The 14,589-nt window shown below is 39.2% G+C and overlaps 1 protein-coding gene across 4 annotated transcripts in view; it reads left to right on the top strand.

The window, feature by feature from the left end:
* Positions 1-13,281, top strand: part of LOC121063274 (maltase-glucoamylase, intestinal-like) — a 35,552-nt gene extending 22,271 nt beyond the window's left edge. For 2 of the 4 annotated variants that reach the window (XM_040543650.1, XM_040543651.1), the window contains exons 22-42: positions 999-1,153; positions 1,978-2,146; positions 2,776-2,872; positions 2,985-3,097; positions 3,190-3,315; positions 3,484-3,612; positions 3,735-3,842; positions 4,142-4,204; positions 4,566-4,700; positions 5,539-5,623; positions 6,450-6,588; positions 6,679-6,812; positions 7,177-7,211; positions 7,492-7,608; positions 8,469-8,617; positions 8,886-8,970; positions 9,110-9,166; positions 9,520-9,644; positions 10,027-10,115; positions 10,757-10,806; positions 11,628-11,991. In XM_040543650.1, coding sequence (XP_040399584.1) covers positions 999-1,153; positions 1,978-2,146; positions 2,776-2,872; positions 2,985-3,097; positions 3,190-3,315; positions 3,484-3,612; positions 3,735-3,842; positions 4,142-4,204; positions 4,566-4,700; positions 5,539-5,623; positions 6,450-6,588; positions 6,679-6,812; positions 7,177-7,211; positions 7,492-7,608; positions 8,469-8,617; positions 8,886-8,970; positions 9,110-9,166; positions 9,520-9,644; positions 10,027-10,115; positions 10,757-10,806; positions 11,628-11,879 — 2,412 coding nt within the window. In that variant the 3' untranslated portion in view covers positions 11,880-11,991. Of the gene's footprint in view, positions 1-998; positions 1,154-1,977; positions 2,147-2,775; positions 2,873-2,984; positions 3,098-3,189; positions 3,316-3,483; positions 3,613-3,734; positions 3,843-4,141; positions 4,205-4,565; positions 4,701-5,538; positions 5,624-6,449; positions 6,589-6,678; positions 6,813-7,176; positions 7,212-7,491; positions 7,609-8,468; positions 8,618-8,885; positions 8,971-9,109; positions 9,167-9,519; positions 9,645-10,026; positions 10,116-10,756; positions 10,807-11,627; positions 11,994-12,511 lie in introns of those variants that run through there. The other 2 variants (XM_040543649.1, XM_040543647.1) reach the window with 2 other exon arrangements.
* The last annotated feature ends 1,308 nt before the right edge of the window (positions 13,282-14,589 follow it).

Genomic DNA, 14,589 nt, shown 5'->3' with positions numbered 1-14,589 from the left:
CTCCCAGTTTCTGGTCCTCCGCCAGCCAAATTCATTATATTTCTCAGAATGACGTTTTTCGTCAGTTTAGTGTTGCATGGATGGTGCACTCTCATTAAAATGAGTTTCTTCTTTTAACCAAATGCACGGTTAATGGTTAGACTTGATTTTGGAGGTTTTTCCCAACCCAAGCGATTCTGTGTGATTCTGCATGATTCTGAGCAATTCTGCAAGATGCTGTGCAATTTAAAGAGCATTTATTACTCTTAGGCCATATCTTGTTTTTCGTGGAGGAATTTCATCCCATTTTTTCTACTGGAAAATCATGGATCGAGCATACAATGTCAATGTGTACGTGGGATGTCATACAGAACTGGAACTGAAGAGATTTAATTGGTATAATCAGTTCTGTTATGAAACGTGACTTTTTCTTGACCATTCAACTTCTGAAACCTTTAATATCTTATCATTTAGATTATAATTTATTACTCTACGTTTAATAAAATAACTCTAAATTGGGTATATTATTAAAACGAACAGACATAAAGTCTTGAATCAAGTCGTGTCATCCTACATACTGCAGAAAACCCAAAGAGGAATCTCTTAAAATTACCTAAAAAGTGAACCAAAAATGTGAAATCCATCATACCTAAAAATACACTTAAGATATTTGAATAATTAAGAGTCATTCCTTGTCCAAAATAAAATCTTATTGCTCTTTATTTTCCAGCCCCAATAGTTTGAAGGAATTTGAGAAAGGAATATGCACTGAAGGAAAACATTTAACAAATTTACTAATTTTTAAAGTAATTCTTATCATTATTGGCTAGGTTTTGAACAACTCTGTGTCTGACTTGGAGTCTTCCAGTCTGTAAATTAATTTTATCTAATTCAATAGGAATACTGCTTTTGCTATTTTTTATCCTGAATTTCTGAAAATACAGGTTGCTTATCTATCTTTTTTTTTTTTTTTTTTTGTATTCCACATGCGTTGACCTGAATTAATTTTCCCTGCATAGATTTATGATTATGCAAATAAAAGGTACGAGGTGCCGGTCCCGCTGAATCTCCCCAGCACCCCAACGATCTCAGCCGAGCAGCGACTCTACGACGTAACGCTCCAGACAAAGCCGTTCGGGATCCAGGTTCGACGCAGAAGCACGGGGACCGTTATGTAAGACATGCTCACTCCATTTATGTCGGGATTTTGAGTTGAAATTTTCTTTATCTTCTCTCCTTCCTTTTCCCTTCCTCTCTCTCTTTTTTTTTTTTAAATTTAATTTTATTTATTTAATTTTTTTATTTCCCTACAAAGAGTTTCCTTTCCCATATGTAATACCACGTATAAGTTTTTGTATCCATCCCAATAAATGCCCACATCTGTCCAAAGCTAAACTCTGCTAAATTGGCAATCACAACTTTTTCTTAAGTCTGAGATAATTAACCCAGAGGAAAACAGAACTCTCTATTTCAGTAACAGGGCAATTAATAAATGAAACAAGATTAATTTCTTTCCTTGGTGAACCACGCACCAGTCCTAGAACAATTAAGTTAGCAGCTGGAGGTCTTACTCCTTTCAAGTTAGATATTTTTTGCCATTCTTTAAAGTAATCAGAATTTAATTACAAGTTGAGTTAATTTGTGCCAACAAGAATAAGTGATTTGTTCCGTAATTCAGCCTCCGACGTCTATGTCAGTCACTGGAAGAACTTTACTGGGTTGTAACTCAGTTTTTAACAGTAAAAAAGTTGATTTTTGTCTGTTTTGAAATGATCTGCCCAAAAAACAGAAAATAAATTAAGCTCAAGAAATAAATAAATAAAAATAATAAAAAAACACCAAACCTTCTAATGTTCTCTAAACTTTCTTGATAACCAAAACAATTTTATCCCAACTTTTGTGCATAGTAAGACATTTAGAAAAGAGTTGGCCTTCGAAGGGTCGCCAGCAGTGCACGACGCTAAAATCACCATTTTGTTGTATTTTGCCCCATTCTAGCTGGGATTCACAGCTGCCCACGTTCACGTTCAGCGACATGTTCATCCAGATTTCTACCCGCCTGCCCTCCCAGTACCTGTACGGCTTCGGCGAAACCGAGCACACCATGTATCGCCGGGACATGAACTGGCACACGTGGGGGATGTTCACCAGAGACCAGCCTCCTGGCGTAAGTGACAACGAATTCCCATTTTTTTCCCCCCAAAATGATGTTTTTTGCTTGGCGTCGACCAGTGTTGATTTGGCTACGGGGGATGTCCTCCAACGCGCACCTCAGTGCCTAGACCAGACCTTGGCAAACTCCTGTGATGTTGGGATTTAATTAGGACATAAAATCCAAAATTTTGTGTCTACGTGCATCCGTGTAGTTGTCTGCATAACCCAAATATTTTCAAGGGATTAATTGTGTATTAGCAACGCTGTATTTTAGCTTGAATTTCCCGCTCAGGTCTTGAACCATCTTGAGAAAATGAAAAAATAAGAGAAAGCCACTTGTCTTGAAGCTACAGGCTACCTGGAAATACTTGGAAAAAAAGTTTTCTCCTAGAAAAGCTATTTTTAGTGATTTTATGGCAGGAATACATTTGCTTCCCTCCTTCCAAATTTTGTGTAGCTTGACCTCAAAATTTGAGGCTGACAGTGATTGCTCCTGGTCAACATCTACTGCAGTATGATTTTGAATGTTTTTGGTTGGCTGTTGTGCATCCAATCATTTATTTGTAAAGTATCATTTCTTGGTAGATGCGAATAAGCAGAAGGTTCATGACATCATTGCAATAAAAATTACTTTTTTTGCAGTACAAGTTGAATTCATATGGTTTCCAGCCATTCTACATGGGTCTTGAAGAAGACGGCAATGCCCATGGAGTTCTCTTGCTCAACAGCAACGGAATGGGTAAGAAAAATAAAAATCAAAATCACTATATTCGCCATGTTTTAAAGCTCAGGTTCTGAGATAGCAGCTTACGCAGGCATCTGTTGCCTCACTGCCTGATCTCTGTTTTCAGACGTCACATTTCAGCCCACGCCAGCTCTGACGTATCGCACAATTGGGGGAATTCTGGACTTCTACATGGTTTTGGGTCCAACACCGGAGAGCGTTGTTCAGGAATACACTGAGGTACGGTTCCTGTTACAAATTCAAAATGTTTTCTTTGTTGTTGTTCTGTTTTCACCTATTCACAGTAAATATTTTCTCTTCTTCATTTGTAGCTGATCGGGCGACCAGTCTTGCCACCCTACTGGGCACTGGGATTCCAGCTGTGCCGCTATGGATATGAAAATGACTACGAAGTTGCCCAATTAGTGGAAGACATGAAGGCGGCCAGAATACCCTATGTACGTTGAGAACCAACAAAGCTTGTCAATTCTTGTCCTTTCTTCTTGGCCTCCTCCTTTCTTCTTGGCCTCCTCCTTCTTCTTGGCAGGAAATGACCAAAAAAAGCCCTTTATGTTGATTTTTCTTTTTAATTTATTTATTTATTTATTTATTTTTGTGAACCACAGGATGTCCAGTACACAGATATTGATTATATGGAACGGCAATTGGACTTCACACTTAGCCCGCAATTTGCTGGATTACCAGATCTAGTTAATAAAATAAGAGAAGAAGGAATGAGGTTTATCATAATCCTGGTGAGTTTGGACTTCTGCTTTTCAGTTGCAGTCTGGGATTTAATTATGCAGAATACGCTTAGCAGGATTTCTGTATTTGTCTTTGGAACATAAAATTAAAATTATATTACCCGTAATCTTAGGATCCAGCCATATCCGGAAACGAAACCAATTACCTCGCCTATGAAAGAGGCTTGCAGAAGGATGTCTTCATAAAGTGGCCCAATTCCAGTGACATCGTCTTTGGAAAGGTGCAGTTCTTAAAAAACTTTTTTTTTTTTAAATTATTTTATCCAAACCAGCATCATGCCAGCCAAGACATTAAAAGACTTCCAATATCACATTAATTCCTGAATTTAAGTGGCACAAACCAAAACGCCTTTGGTTTGTGTCACCACTGGAGAATATAGCAAGTTGATATATAAATCTATATGTTTATATAGATTATTTTGAATATATTCTTTTAAATTTATATATTTATATAGATTATAAAGCTATATATTACACCCGGTTTCATTTGGTTAATTTAACATGTTCTTCCTCCTATTAGGTCTGGCCGGATTATCCCAACGTGCAAGTTAATAACACACTGGATTGGGATACCCAGGTGGAAGTAAGCATGGGTACTTTTTGGCAATAGTCACAAATAGAACAGGAACACCAAATTTATCAGATTATGGCAAAAAAAAAAAAAAAAGATGATAAAACTGAGTTGGCGGAGCAGGACAGCCAAAAAAAATTAAAAAAAAAAAAAAAAATCAAAAATACCACAGGCATGAGATGCAGAAAATGAGAAAATGTCAAGCCTTTCTTCCAGAACATCTACAAAATGTAGCAAAAGCAAATTTTTTAACCAAATTCCATTGTTTTAGCAGTGGGATGCTTTCAGTCCTGAGTCTATGCTTTATATCTATCTATCTATCTATCTATTATATATATATATTTTTTTTTTTTTTTCCCTTCAATTTTCACAGCTCTACCGAGCGTATACAGCTTTTCCAGATTTCTTCCGCAACTCCACGGCTGAATGGTGGGCGACGGAAATCATGGAAGTCTACAACAATCCCCGCAATGCATTGCAGAGCTTGAAGTTTGATGGCATATGGATTGTAAGTGTAAAAAATGATTCGATTTCTGACATTTTTTGTTGTGCCTTTTCATTGGAATGGTCCACGGAAGTTTAAAAAGTCCTTTTCTTCTTAATAGCATCAATACTTTTTGTTGAAACACTGGACTTCCTCAAATCTTCATTATTTACTACTTTATTATTGATTACCTACATAACAGCTCTTTTGAAAAGCTGTTAATCTTCCACGAGGTCCTAAAATCTATGTATTTTTTGCAATAGGAAACTATTATTTTCAACCAATGAGGTCAAATGAGTGGTTTAGTTTGCTTCTTAACGTAAGTGGACCTGCAATAGTTTTAGTATCTATTAAATGTTAATATATTACTGCAACAAAAGCCCAGAACGTCTAGAAATACAGCAAAATATCTGATATTTTCCTGTTTTCCAGCTCTGGAGTGCCACAGGCACCAAAGACACCTGCTGTCAGTACACAGGTTTTAGGACCTGATAAATCTGTAGCTGAATTTTCTGCATTTCTTTCAATTTCACACAGAGAAATATTGGTCCTTTGCAGGAAATGTGACTGTTAAAGAAGAATTTCTTAAAGTTGAAGCCCTGACCTTCGATTAATCCCAATTAATTTGATGTGGGGAAATGTGATACTCAGAATCTGGCTACAAAGTTATCCAATGAAAAAGGATAATTAATTAAAGGATGAGAAATATTAAAGGATGAGAAATATTAAAGGATGAGAAATATTAAAGGATAAAAAAAAAAAAGATAAAAAATATGTGGCAAGCTAGAGCAGCCCAAAGGAGCCAAGTGCCCACATTGAGGAGGAATTTGTTCGTCTCATGTTTTTTTTACTTTGTTTTCAGGACATGAACGAACCATCCAGCTTTGTTCACGGGGCCGTTTGGGGCTGTAGAGACAATGAGCTAAATAACCCACCGTACATGCCCAGTAAGTCTGATCACAGTAAAGATATTTTAAAATATTTAAGAACATTTTGAGACATTTAAAAATAAAGAAATTTTAAGATATTTAAAAATAAAGATGTTTAAAAATAGGTGGAGTTTTGGTAGTTATATTTAGATACTTTGTTTTGGACATGCCCAAGGATGAAGCTTTTGGGGTTTTGCTGTTTTCTCGGATTAATAGTGAAATTTGTGACAAAAACTTTCCAAAATATCCTTGTGCCTCCTCTGATTGTGTAAAATTATGAACCCTAATTGACGAATTCTCTTGGAATATTTGCTATTCTATTAATACTGGAGTAGGGTGGAATTGATTAGTAATACCTTACTATTAGTAACAGCTTTATTGGGATATTTCTCTTGGTTCCTGATGTCTTGAAATACTACGCACCATTTCTCAGTATTTGGCAGAGACTGAGTATTCAGAAATAGGCTTTCCTCCCCAGTTTTCTGTGTATATTTTGCTGATACATCAGTAATAATAAAGTTTTGCAGTATACATCAGTAATAATAAAGTTTTGCAGGATATATTCTGTTTACTCTTTGATCCTCTTTAGGAGGATCCTCAAGCTACACTTGAATAACTAATTCCCTTGCAGAAGCCTACATGGGAATTTTAGGATTTTCTGGATTTGCTGAACTTCAGAAATCCAACTTTAGAAAACCTAAAAAATAAATAAAATAGCCATAAAATAAAATAAATAGCCATTCCTGTGTGTACCAGGAAGTGAACCCCAATGGAAGGTACGTCACCGAAGTGCAAATCATTTAATTCCTGTTAAAACAGAAGCGTTTTTGCTCCCTTTCTGTAGTTTTGGGATGGAGGGAGGAGGGGCTGGCTTACAAGACGCTGTGCATGGAAGGCGAGCAGCAGCTCCCGGATGGCACCCGCGTTCGTCACTACGACGTCCACAACCTCTACGGGTGGTCACAAACCAAGCCGACCTTAGAGTAAGTTGTATTTTTGGAGGCTTCCTTCCCCAAAACCCATTGCAAATGAAGGTGTTGTGCCTATGTTCTGATGACCGTTCTCCATCCCAGCGCCTTGAGGAACATCACGAAGGAGCGGGGCATCGTCGTCACCCGCTCAACGTACCCCAGCAGCGGGAAGTGGTCGGGGCACTGGCTGGGGGACAACACCGCGGCCTGGAATCAGCTGGAGAAGTCAATTATTGGTGAGTTGACTGAGAAGGGTCTGTAGTCCAATTATTGCTCATTTCCTTCCTCATAATCGCATCAGTTTAGCCCAAAAGGTTTGAACCATCATGGCCAACTCCTTTTTGACCTCTTTGATTAAGAAACTCTTCAACTTTTCTGCAGGAATTGGGTTTGGCTTGGCAATTTGCCCACATTCTCCTCAAATTCCTCTTTGCTTTCCCCTGATCCCATTCTCGTTGCCCCAGATTTCTTTGGGGGCAATAAGATATGAGGGAAATGGTGGGGATTCTCTTATTTTTCCAATCCTGTTGAGTGGGCTACGCAACACTCCATTCACCCGATGAGCACACGCGTCCTTACCGACTTGTGTTTTCTTCTCAGGCATGATGGAGTTCAGTCTCTTCGGAATATCCTATGTAAGCCCCTGATTTATTACCTTACATCTCAATTAACTCAACAATTATCGACAATATTCAACTATTATCAATAGAAAATTATCGACTATTATCGAATATTGTCAGTCAACTTGAATCAACAATTATCAATAGACAAATATCGACTCTTATCGACAATTATCACTAGACAAATTTTGACTTTTATCGACTATTCTCAATAGACAAATATCGACTATTGTCGATCGACAATTATTGACAATTAACAACAAAAATTGCCATTGGGCAATCTCTGACCTTCCAGACAGGAGCAGATATCTGCGGCTTCTTCTCGGACTCTGAGTATGAGCTGTGCTTGCGCTGGATGCAGCTGGGCGCCTTTTACCCGTATTCGAGGAACCACAACGGGGAGGGCTCCAAGGTGAGCGCATCCCCCATTGACATTGGCCAACCCCAACAACTGCATTCATTTTCCCATAACTCCCATTTTTAGGTCAACACACCCCATTTGGAAGACACCGATCATTATTTTTCAAGGGTGCCAATTCCTTATTTAACCAGACCACATCTACAAGACTAAAATAGCAACATTTTTTTCACATAGGCTGTTTTTATTGGATCATATCACGCTTACTAAAATAGTTACTTTCATGGTTTTCTGCATTTAAACGGGCAAAAATGACTTCAGTGTTATCATCCTTAATTCTTCATCATTTTGAAGCAAACTCGAAAACGGAGCAGTGGCATGGGATTCCTCAGTATCCAAAATTCCTTTATTTTGTCTACTTCCTGCTATAGAATATTGTATTTCTTTTATGAATAAATTAAAATAGCTGTCTCAGTGCTGAGTTGTGAATAGGTGAAACAGGTGCTTATTTGATGAATGTTATGATGAATAGATACGTGAAATAACCAGGAAAACATCAAAAATAGAATCAGGAACTTTATCCTGCTTAGGTCTAGCAGAGTAGAATGTCTGGCCCTAATTAAAGAAATTATAAATAACTAACTGCCCTAAATTAGGGGAGGAGAAAGAATTTGCAAGGCTGTGCCTGACTCTCCTAAATTGTTTTTCTGTGCTCATTTTGAGGCAGGTTTGACAATTGCCACCACTCAATTGTATCAGTTATCAATTATATCAATTTAAGAGGGATGTATAAGGTGGAAACGTTGCTAAGCGTGAACTCTGTTGTAAACGTGAATAAATTCTTCGACCCAGGCCTTTTATTTCCCCATTTCTTCCAAATAAAACCTCTTGGGCAATGAGCTTCTCTTTTTTAGAGACAAGATCCCGTTTCCTGGAATTCAACATTTGAAGACATTTCCCGGCACGTGCTGAATATCCGATACAGCCTCCTGCCCTACCTGTACACGCTGATGTACCAAGCCAACGCTCACGGCAACACCGTGGTCCGCCCCCTACTCCACGAGTAAGCTTATTCCTTTAGTAGGGTCCACCCCTAGTAAGATTATTTCTTTTTTTTTTTTTTTTTTTTTTTAAATCAAATTCAAATAGATGAAATTGTTATTAATGAACAGGTAATAATTATTACCTGTTATTACCAGTAGCATGCTCACAGTTGAGGAACCAGTAGTTTTACTGAGGGGAAAAAAGGCTTCTACAGGGAAATATTTTGTAAAAATTTTTAATAAAATGGTGTATGACCACTTCTGATTTATTTTTTTTAAATTTTGCAGGTTTGTGGAAGACAGGACAACGTGGGACATACAGAAACAATTTCTGTGGGGACCAGCATTGCTCATCAGTCCTGTGCTGGAACAGGTAAAAGCTGATAGAAATACTGGAAAAATTATGAGAAAATAAGAAAATATTAGAAAACAATAAAAAATATTCAACATTACTTTAGCTAAACTTCACTTTTTGGCTTGAATAGACCTAAAGCAAAAATCTTTAATTCCAGGGTGCTGTAACGGTGAATGCTTACCTCCCAAATGCCAGCTGGTATGATTACCACACAGTAAGTAATTAAAAAAAAAAATTGAATTTATTTTTTCTGGTATGTTTTTAGAAAGGCAGAGTGGGAATCCACCACGTCCTTGTTTTCTGCACGCAAAATTTAAGCTGTTATCCTGAAAAATCCATAGCTGTCGCTGTGTTTAAAAGCTGTGCAGCAACAACTTTCTTGATATTTTTGGAGGCATTGATAAAATTCCATTTTTCAAAATTTAAAGCAATGAATTCAGCAGGGGGCCCATGTTTTCTGGTGCTTTTTTTTTTTTTTTTTCTATTTTGGGTTTTGTTGTTTCTTTATTTTTTTCTTTGGTTTTTGGTGTGTTTTCTTTTCTGTTTTCTGTTTTTCTCCATCACTAGGGTGAGTATATTGGCTTCAGGGGAGAATTCAGAAATTTATCCGCTCCTATTGAACACATCAACCTCCACATCCGTGGTGGGTACGTCCTCGTCCAGCAGAGCCCTGCTAACACCACCGCTTACAGGTAAAATACAAAGGGTCACCACTCCAATTTTGGCTTTTTAAGGGAAATATTTAGTAGCACGGAAAATAAATAATTAAATTGGGGCAACTTTTTTTTTGCTGTCACATTTTTAAGTGGGAAAAGTGAAATTTTCCTTTGTGATGAGCAACATGCTTGGAAGCGTCCCTGTCTTGATTCAATACCAGCATTGCTCAGGACATCAATTTTAGGGCAATTTTCTTCTTTTTTGGGCTTCCTAAATGCAGTGCTACAGAGCAGAGAAGGCTGGTGGCAGCTAAATCGCATGCAATGTCTATAATATAAATTTTAACTTTAATACCTCTTATGAGATATAAAATATAAAATGGGATTACTGAAGAAAAATGTCTTTTTTTTTTCATAGCCGAAAAAACCCGTTGTCACTTATTGTTGCTTTGAATGACAGTCAGCTTGCAGAAGGTCAGCTTTATTGGGACGACGGAGTGCGCATTGGTAAGTACAAAAATGTTCACTTACACAAAAAAATCCCCCAAATTCAGCACCCACAAGGTGCAAATATTGTTTTTCTTTATTTCCATGGATTGTGAACATGAACACTGAATTTTCATTTTGGGGATATTGTGCAACAATTGCACAACAAGGCTGTGTTCAAAGGGATGGAGCAGAAAAAAAATACAGGAAAATGATTAAAATGATAGCATGTAAAACAATAAAAATGGTAAAATGGTGCTAAATTATAAGCATAATGTTGTTATTTAGAGAATTTGAATTTTGCAGAAATTAAATTGTGCCTTGGACCTAGGGGAACATACAGAAGAGGGATTTGTTCTCCAACCTATAGGAAGCACAACCATAGATGAAGAGGGAAGGGAAGCTTTAACTCATTTTCCTCAATATTAATAAATTCAAATTATCTTCAGATAAGAGAGATTTAGAAGTCTGCCATGTATTAGCTTAAAAGCTAACAAACGGGATTATCCCAATTAATGCACAAAATTGTGGGTTTTAGCATACCAGCACATAGCAGGCTGCACGACGCATACACAAGTATATAGCACGTACAGCACAAGATTTCTATTAAATTTTAAAAATAAATTGACTATATATTTCACTTTATTTTGGTCTTTTAACAGATGCATATGAGGATGGTGTCTATCTGCTGACCTCATTTACTGCTCGTCAGGTTTGTAACAAAAACCCCCTGGGCTGCAGTGCTCAGCCTGGTTGCTGCTTTACGTTTAATGAACATTACATTTGGGACTTTTAATGTTTTGATATCTTTGTGCTAGCTCTTATTTAGTGTCGTGACAACCAGTGTAGAGCTCTAATTGTTGATTTTTAAGGAAAATTTGCTTGGGCTTGAAAGGCTGCAATAGCACGTCCAGGACGGATAAGGTCATTTTGTACCTGCACCAGTATAAGTTGGAGCAACTTAATTTACTTTGGGGGGCTATTTTCCATAAATATTTGTATTTATTTTTATATTATATATATTCATTTCTGTCTATATAATATATTTATTTATGACAAAGCTGTATAGATTTCTATACCTTCTATAGCCTCTACATCTCTATAGCCTGCATCAGTATAAATAGGAGCAATTTATTTTTCTTTGGGGGGTTATTCCCCAAATATATAACATATATGTATTTTATATATATGTGTATATATATATGTATGTATATATGTGTATTATATATATATATACACACATTTATTTATATATATATTACTATTATAAGATTACTACTGTAATATATATTTACTTATATATTATACACACATATATATACATCCACAAATTCTCCTGCTATACCCGAAGGAGCTGAGAAGCGTTTTGCGTCCTGGTGCTGCTATAATGCAATTAACATCACCAATTTGTACTAAAAAGAAACTTAAAATAGCACAGCTATTTTAGCCTATTTCTATGACATTGTGACCATGAAAAGATTCTTTAAATTTGAGAAAAAAAATCGCTGATTTCCTTCTCCTTCTCCCTTTCAGAACACCTTAGAGATAAAGGTTTTGCACCGGGGCTACGCTGACCCGAACAATTTGAAATTTACCACTGTGAAAACTTTGGGGCTGGCCACAGCCGTGAAGCAGCTGACGGTTTTGGAGAACGGCATAGAAATCCCATCCGCCCACTCGGTGTCCTACAACACCACGACGCAGGTAAAGAGACCGTTTAGGGTTGACGGCGAATTGAATTTAGGGTACACAGCGTATGTCAGTTCTCATTCCTTTTCTGCCTGATGGCGGAAAAATAAATGATTACATCACAAGATGTTGAATATACAGAAATATTAGATCAAAACTTAGATAACATAAAAATATTAGGTTGTTTTGTTACACAGTTTACATAACATTATTTATATAATAGTGAATATTATACAGATAAAATACAAATTATATAGAATTATTATGTCAAAAAAGGATATAAAATAAAAATACTAGGTTGCTTTGTTACATATTTTACACAACATTATTTATATAATGTTGAATGTTTATAATTTAGTATGTTATAATTAATATAACATGATCAAACAATATTATATTATATATAAACAGCTTATATTATCAAAAATGATGAATTAAGAAAAGTGAACCATCTTATTTGCCATTCTACCCTGGATGGAGAAAGAAGAAATTCATAAACACAGTTGCAATACTCCAAGTTTTTATGTAAAAACAAAAAACCAAAAAACCTCACGTCTCACTATCAAAAGAAGGGGTGGGGATGAGAACCTCATGATTTGGAATGACGACATTTATATTTAGGCAAATTTTCGGTAATGTGAGCTATATGAGCAGCAAAAAAGCAAGATGTCTTCAGATCTGATTAACTCACTGTTTGTTTTTTTCTTAATTTCTTTTGCTTTTTAAAGGTCCTTTTAACCACCCAACTCGCACTTGAATTAGGCAAAGACTACACGTTGCAATGGAGCTAAAAGCCTGCAGCCGTCCCTGGCGGCGAAGCTGAGCCAAACCTCCTCATGTTCACAAATTTTTCCCTTCTCCTCCTTTAAAATACTTTGCACTATTAAAATATATTAGTTATAATCAGTTGGTTTTCCGTTTTTATGTCGGACTTGTTCCGAGCTCTTGAATTCGGCCAAGCTGGGCATTGGCAGGAGGAGGTGACTCCAACCAACCTCGGTGACTCCAAATTTACAAGGGCCGAGTTTCAGCAGGGGTTGGGATCGGGTTCAATTATGGGATCATGCAATTACGCGCTCAACTTGCAGAGCCAAAAATGTCGACCTGGGTTGAAATCGCCCTGTGGTTGATCAAAGGGGTCCCCTGGCACCCAAAGGGGTCCTCCTCGCGTCAAGAAATCGCTCTAAAAACCCGTGGGTTCCCAAGTGCTCCCAACGCACCGGGACATAGGCCTCAGTGGAGGCCCTGCATTGCGGCCCACCCATCTTGGTGGCCAAAGCTCAATGTCCCAGGCTCTGGGGGGTCCCCAAAAGGGCTGGTGGCCCCAGGGAAGTGTTTGTTAGCCATTTGGCCCCGTATGTGCCCATTTCTCCCCAGAAACGAGGCCAACCTGCCCCATGGTGGCCCGAGGACAGAGCCTCAGGGTGGTGGTACAGGGATGTGGGCGTCACGGCCCCCACCGCTGCCTTGGGCCCTGCTTCCCATGGGATACTTGGGAACTTTCTTGATATTTTTGGAGGCATTGCTAAAATTCCATTTTTCAAAATTTAAAGCAATGAATTCAGCAGGGGGCCCATGTTTTCTGGTGCTTTTTATTTATTTATTTATTTTTCCACGGTTTGGGTTCTGTTGTTTCTTTATTTTTTCTTTGGTTTTTGGTGTGTTTTCTTTTCTGCTTTCTGTTTTCCTCTGTCACTAGTGTGAGAAACACTCCGTAGCCAATAACTTAGGCTCAGGCGAGGATCTCAGTGAAGTAGTAATTTATTCGCGATTGCAACAGCGGGCGCCCCACAAGCAGGAGAGCGCCCCTACTAGTTCCAAAACACAGTTTATATACTTTTTGATGACAGGACCCTCCCCTGTTTCCCCACTGGAGTGGGTAATCCAGGTTCACAATCTATCTGATGCTTCACAGACAATGCCTGGCCTTCAGTCTGCTTCACAGACAATGCCTGGCCTGTTTTTCAGGCGGTAATGTTTTCTGCCCTTATCTGGCTTGACTTAACATAGTGATTTTCACCCGATTGCTCTAAGGAGTCTGGTCGTCTGCATTTACGAGGTCACCCGCTGAGCTTTCTTATCACTGTAAGCATACCTCAATATCACATTCCTTCCTTCTAAACAATGTAACACTGCAAAAACAACATTTCTATTCCCACACTAGGGCGAGTATGTTGGCTGTAGGGGAGAATTCAGAAATTTATCCGCTCCCATTGAACGCACCAACCTCCACATCCGTGGCGGCCGAGGCGATCGGCTCCGGGGCAGAGGCGTTCTGCGGCGGAGCGGGGGATCGGGACAGGCAGGGCTTTTTTGTTTTTTTTTTTCGGCACCGAGGCCGCTCGAAGCAGCCGAGGGAGCCGCCGGCAGCCGGCAGGCCTCGAGGTGGAGGCTGACGAGGCGCCCCCTCCCCAGCCGCTCACAGGCAGCCCCTAGGGAGCGCGGGGCGAGGCGCGTCAGGAGGGCGGGACGCGGCAGTTTGGGCGGCAGCAGCGCCCGCAGGCCGGGCGGGCAGGGGGGCGGGCAGGGCCCCTCGCCGCTCTTTTGCAGCGGTCTTCGCCTTCGGTGCTCGCAACCTGCCTGCGAGGAACCTGGCGGTGGCATCGAGCGGGCAGAAAGCCACGGCCTCCGCGTCTCCTGCGGCCTCTCCAGCCGCCGTCACCGATGTGGCCGCTCAGGCGGAGGGCTCGGGGAAACGCGCAGCCGTCCGGGTCTTGGGCTGCAGGGTGTGTGCCCGAGTCTCGTGTCGGTGTCCGACAGCAGCGGCGAGGGGTACGCCTGTGGCAGGTGCGCCCGGATTGAAGAG

The sequence above is a fragment of the Cygnus olor genome, unplaced genomic scaffold (assembly GCF_009769625.2).
Source record: "Cygnus olor isolate bCygOlo1 unplaced genomic scaffold, bCygOlo1.pri.v2 scaffold_155_ctg1, whole genome shotgun sequence".
Taxonomy (NCBI): Eukaryota; Metazoa; Chordata; class Aves; order Anseriformes; family Anatidae; genus Cygnus; species Cygnus olor.
This window is presented reverse-complemented; position numbering and strand designations above follow the sequence as displayed.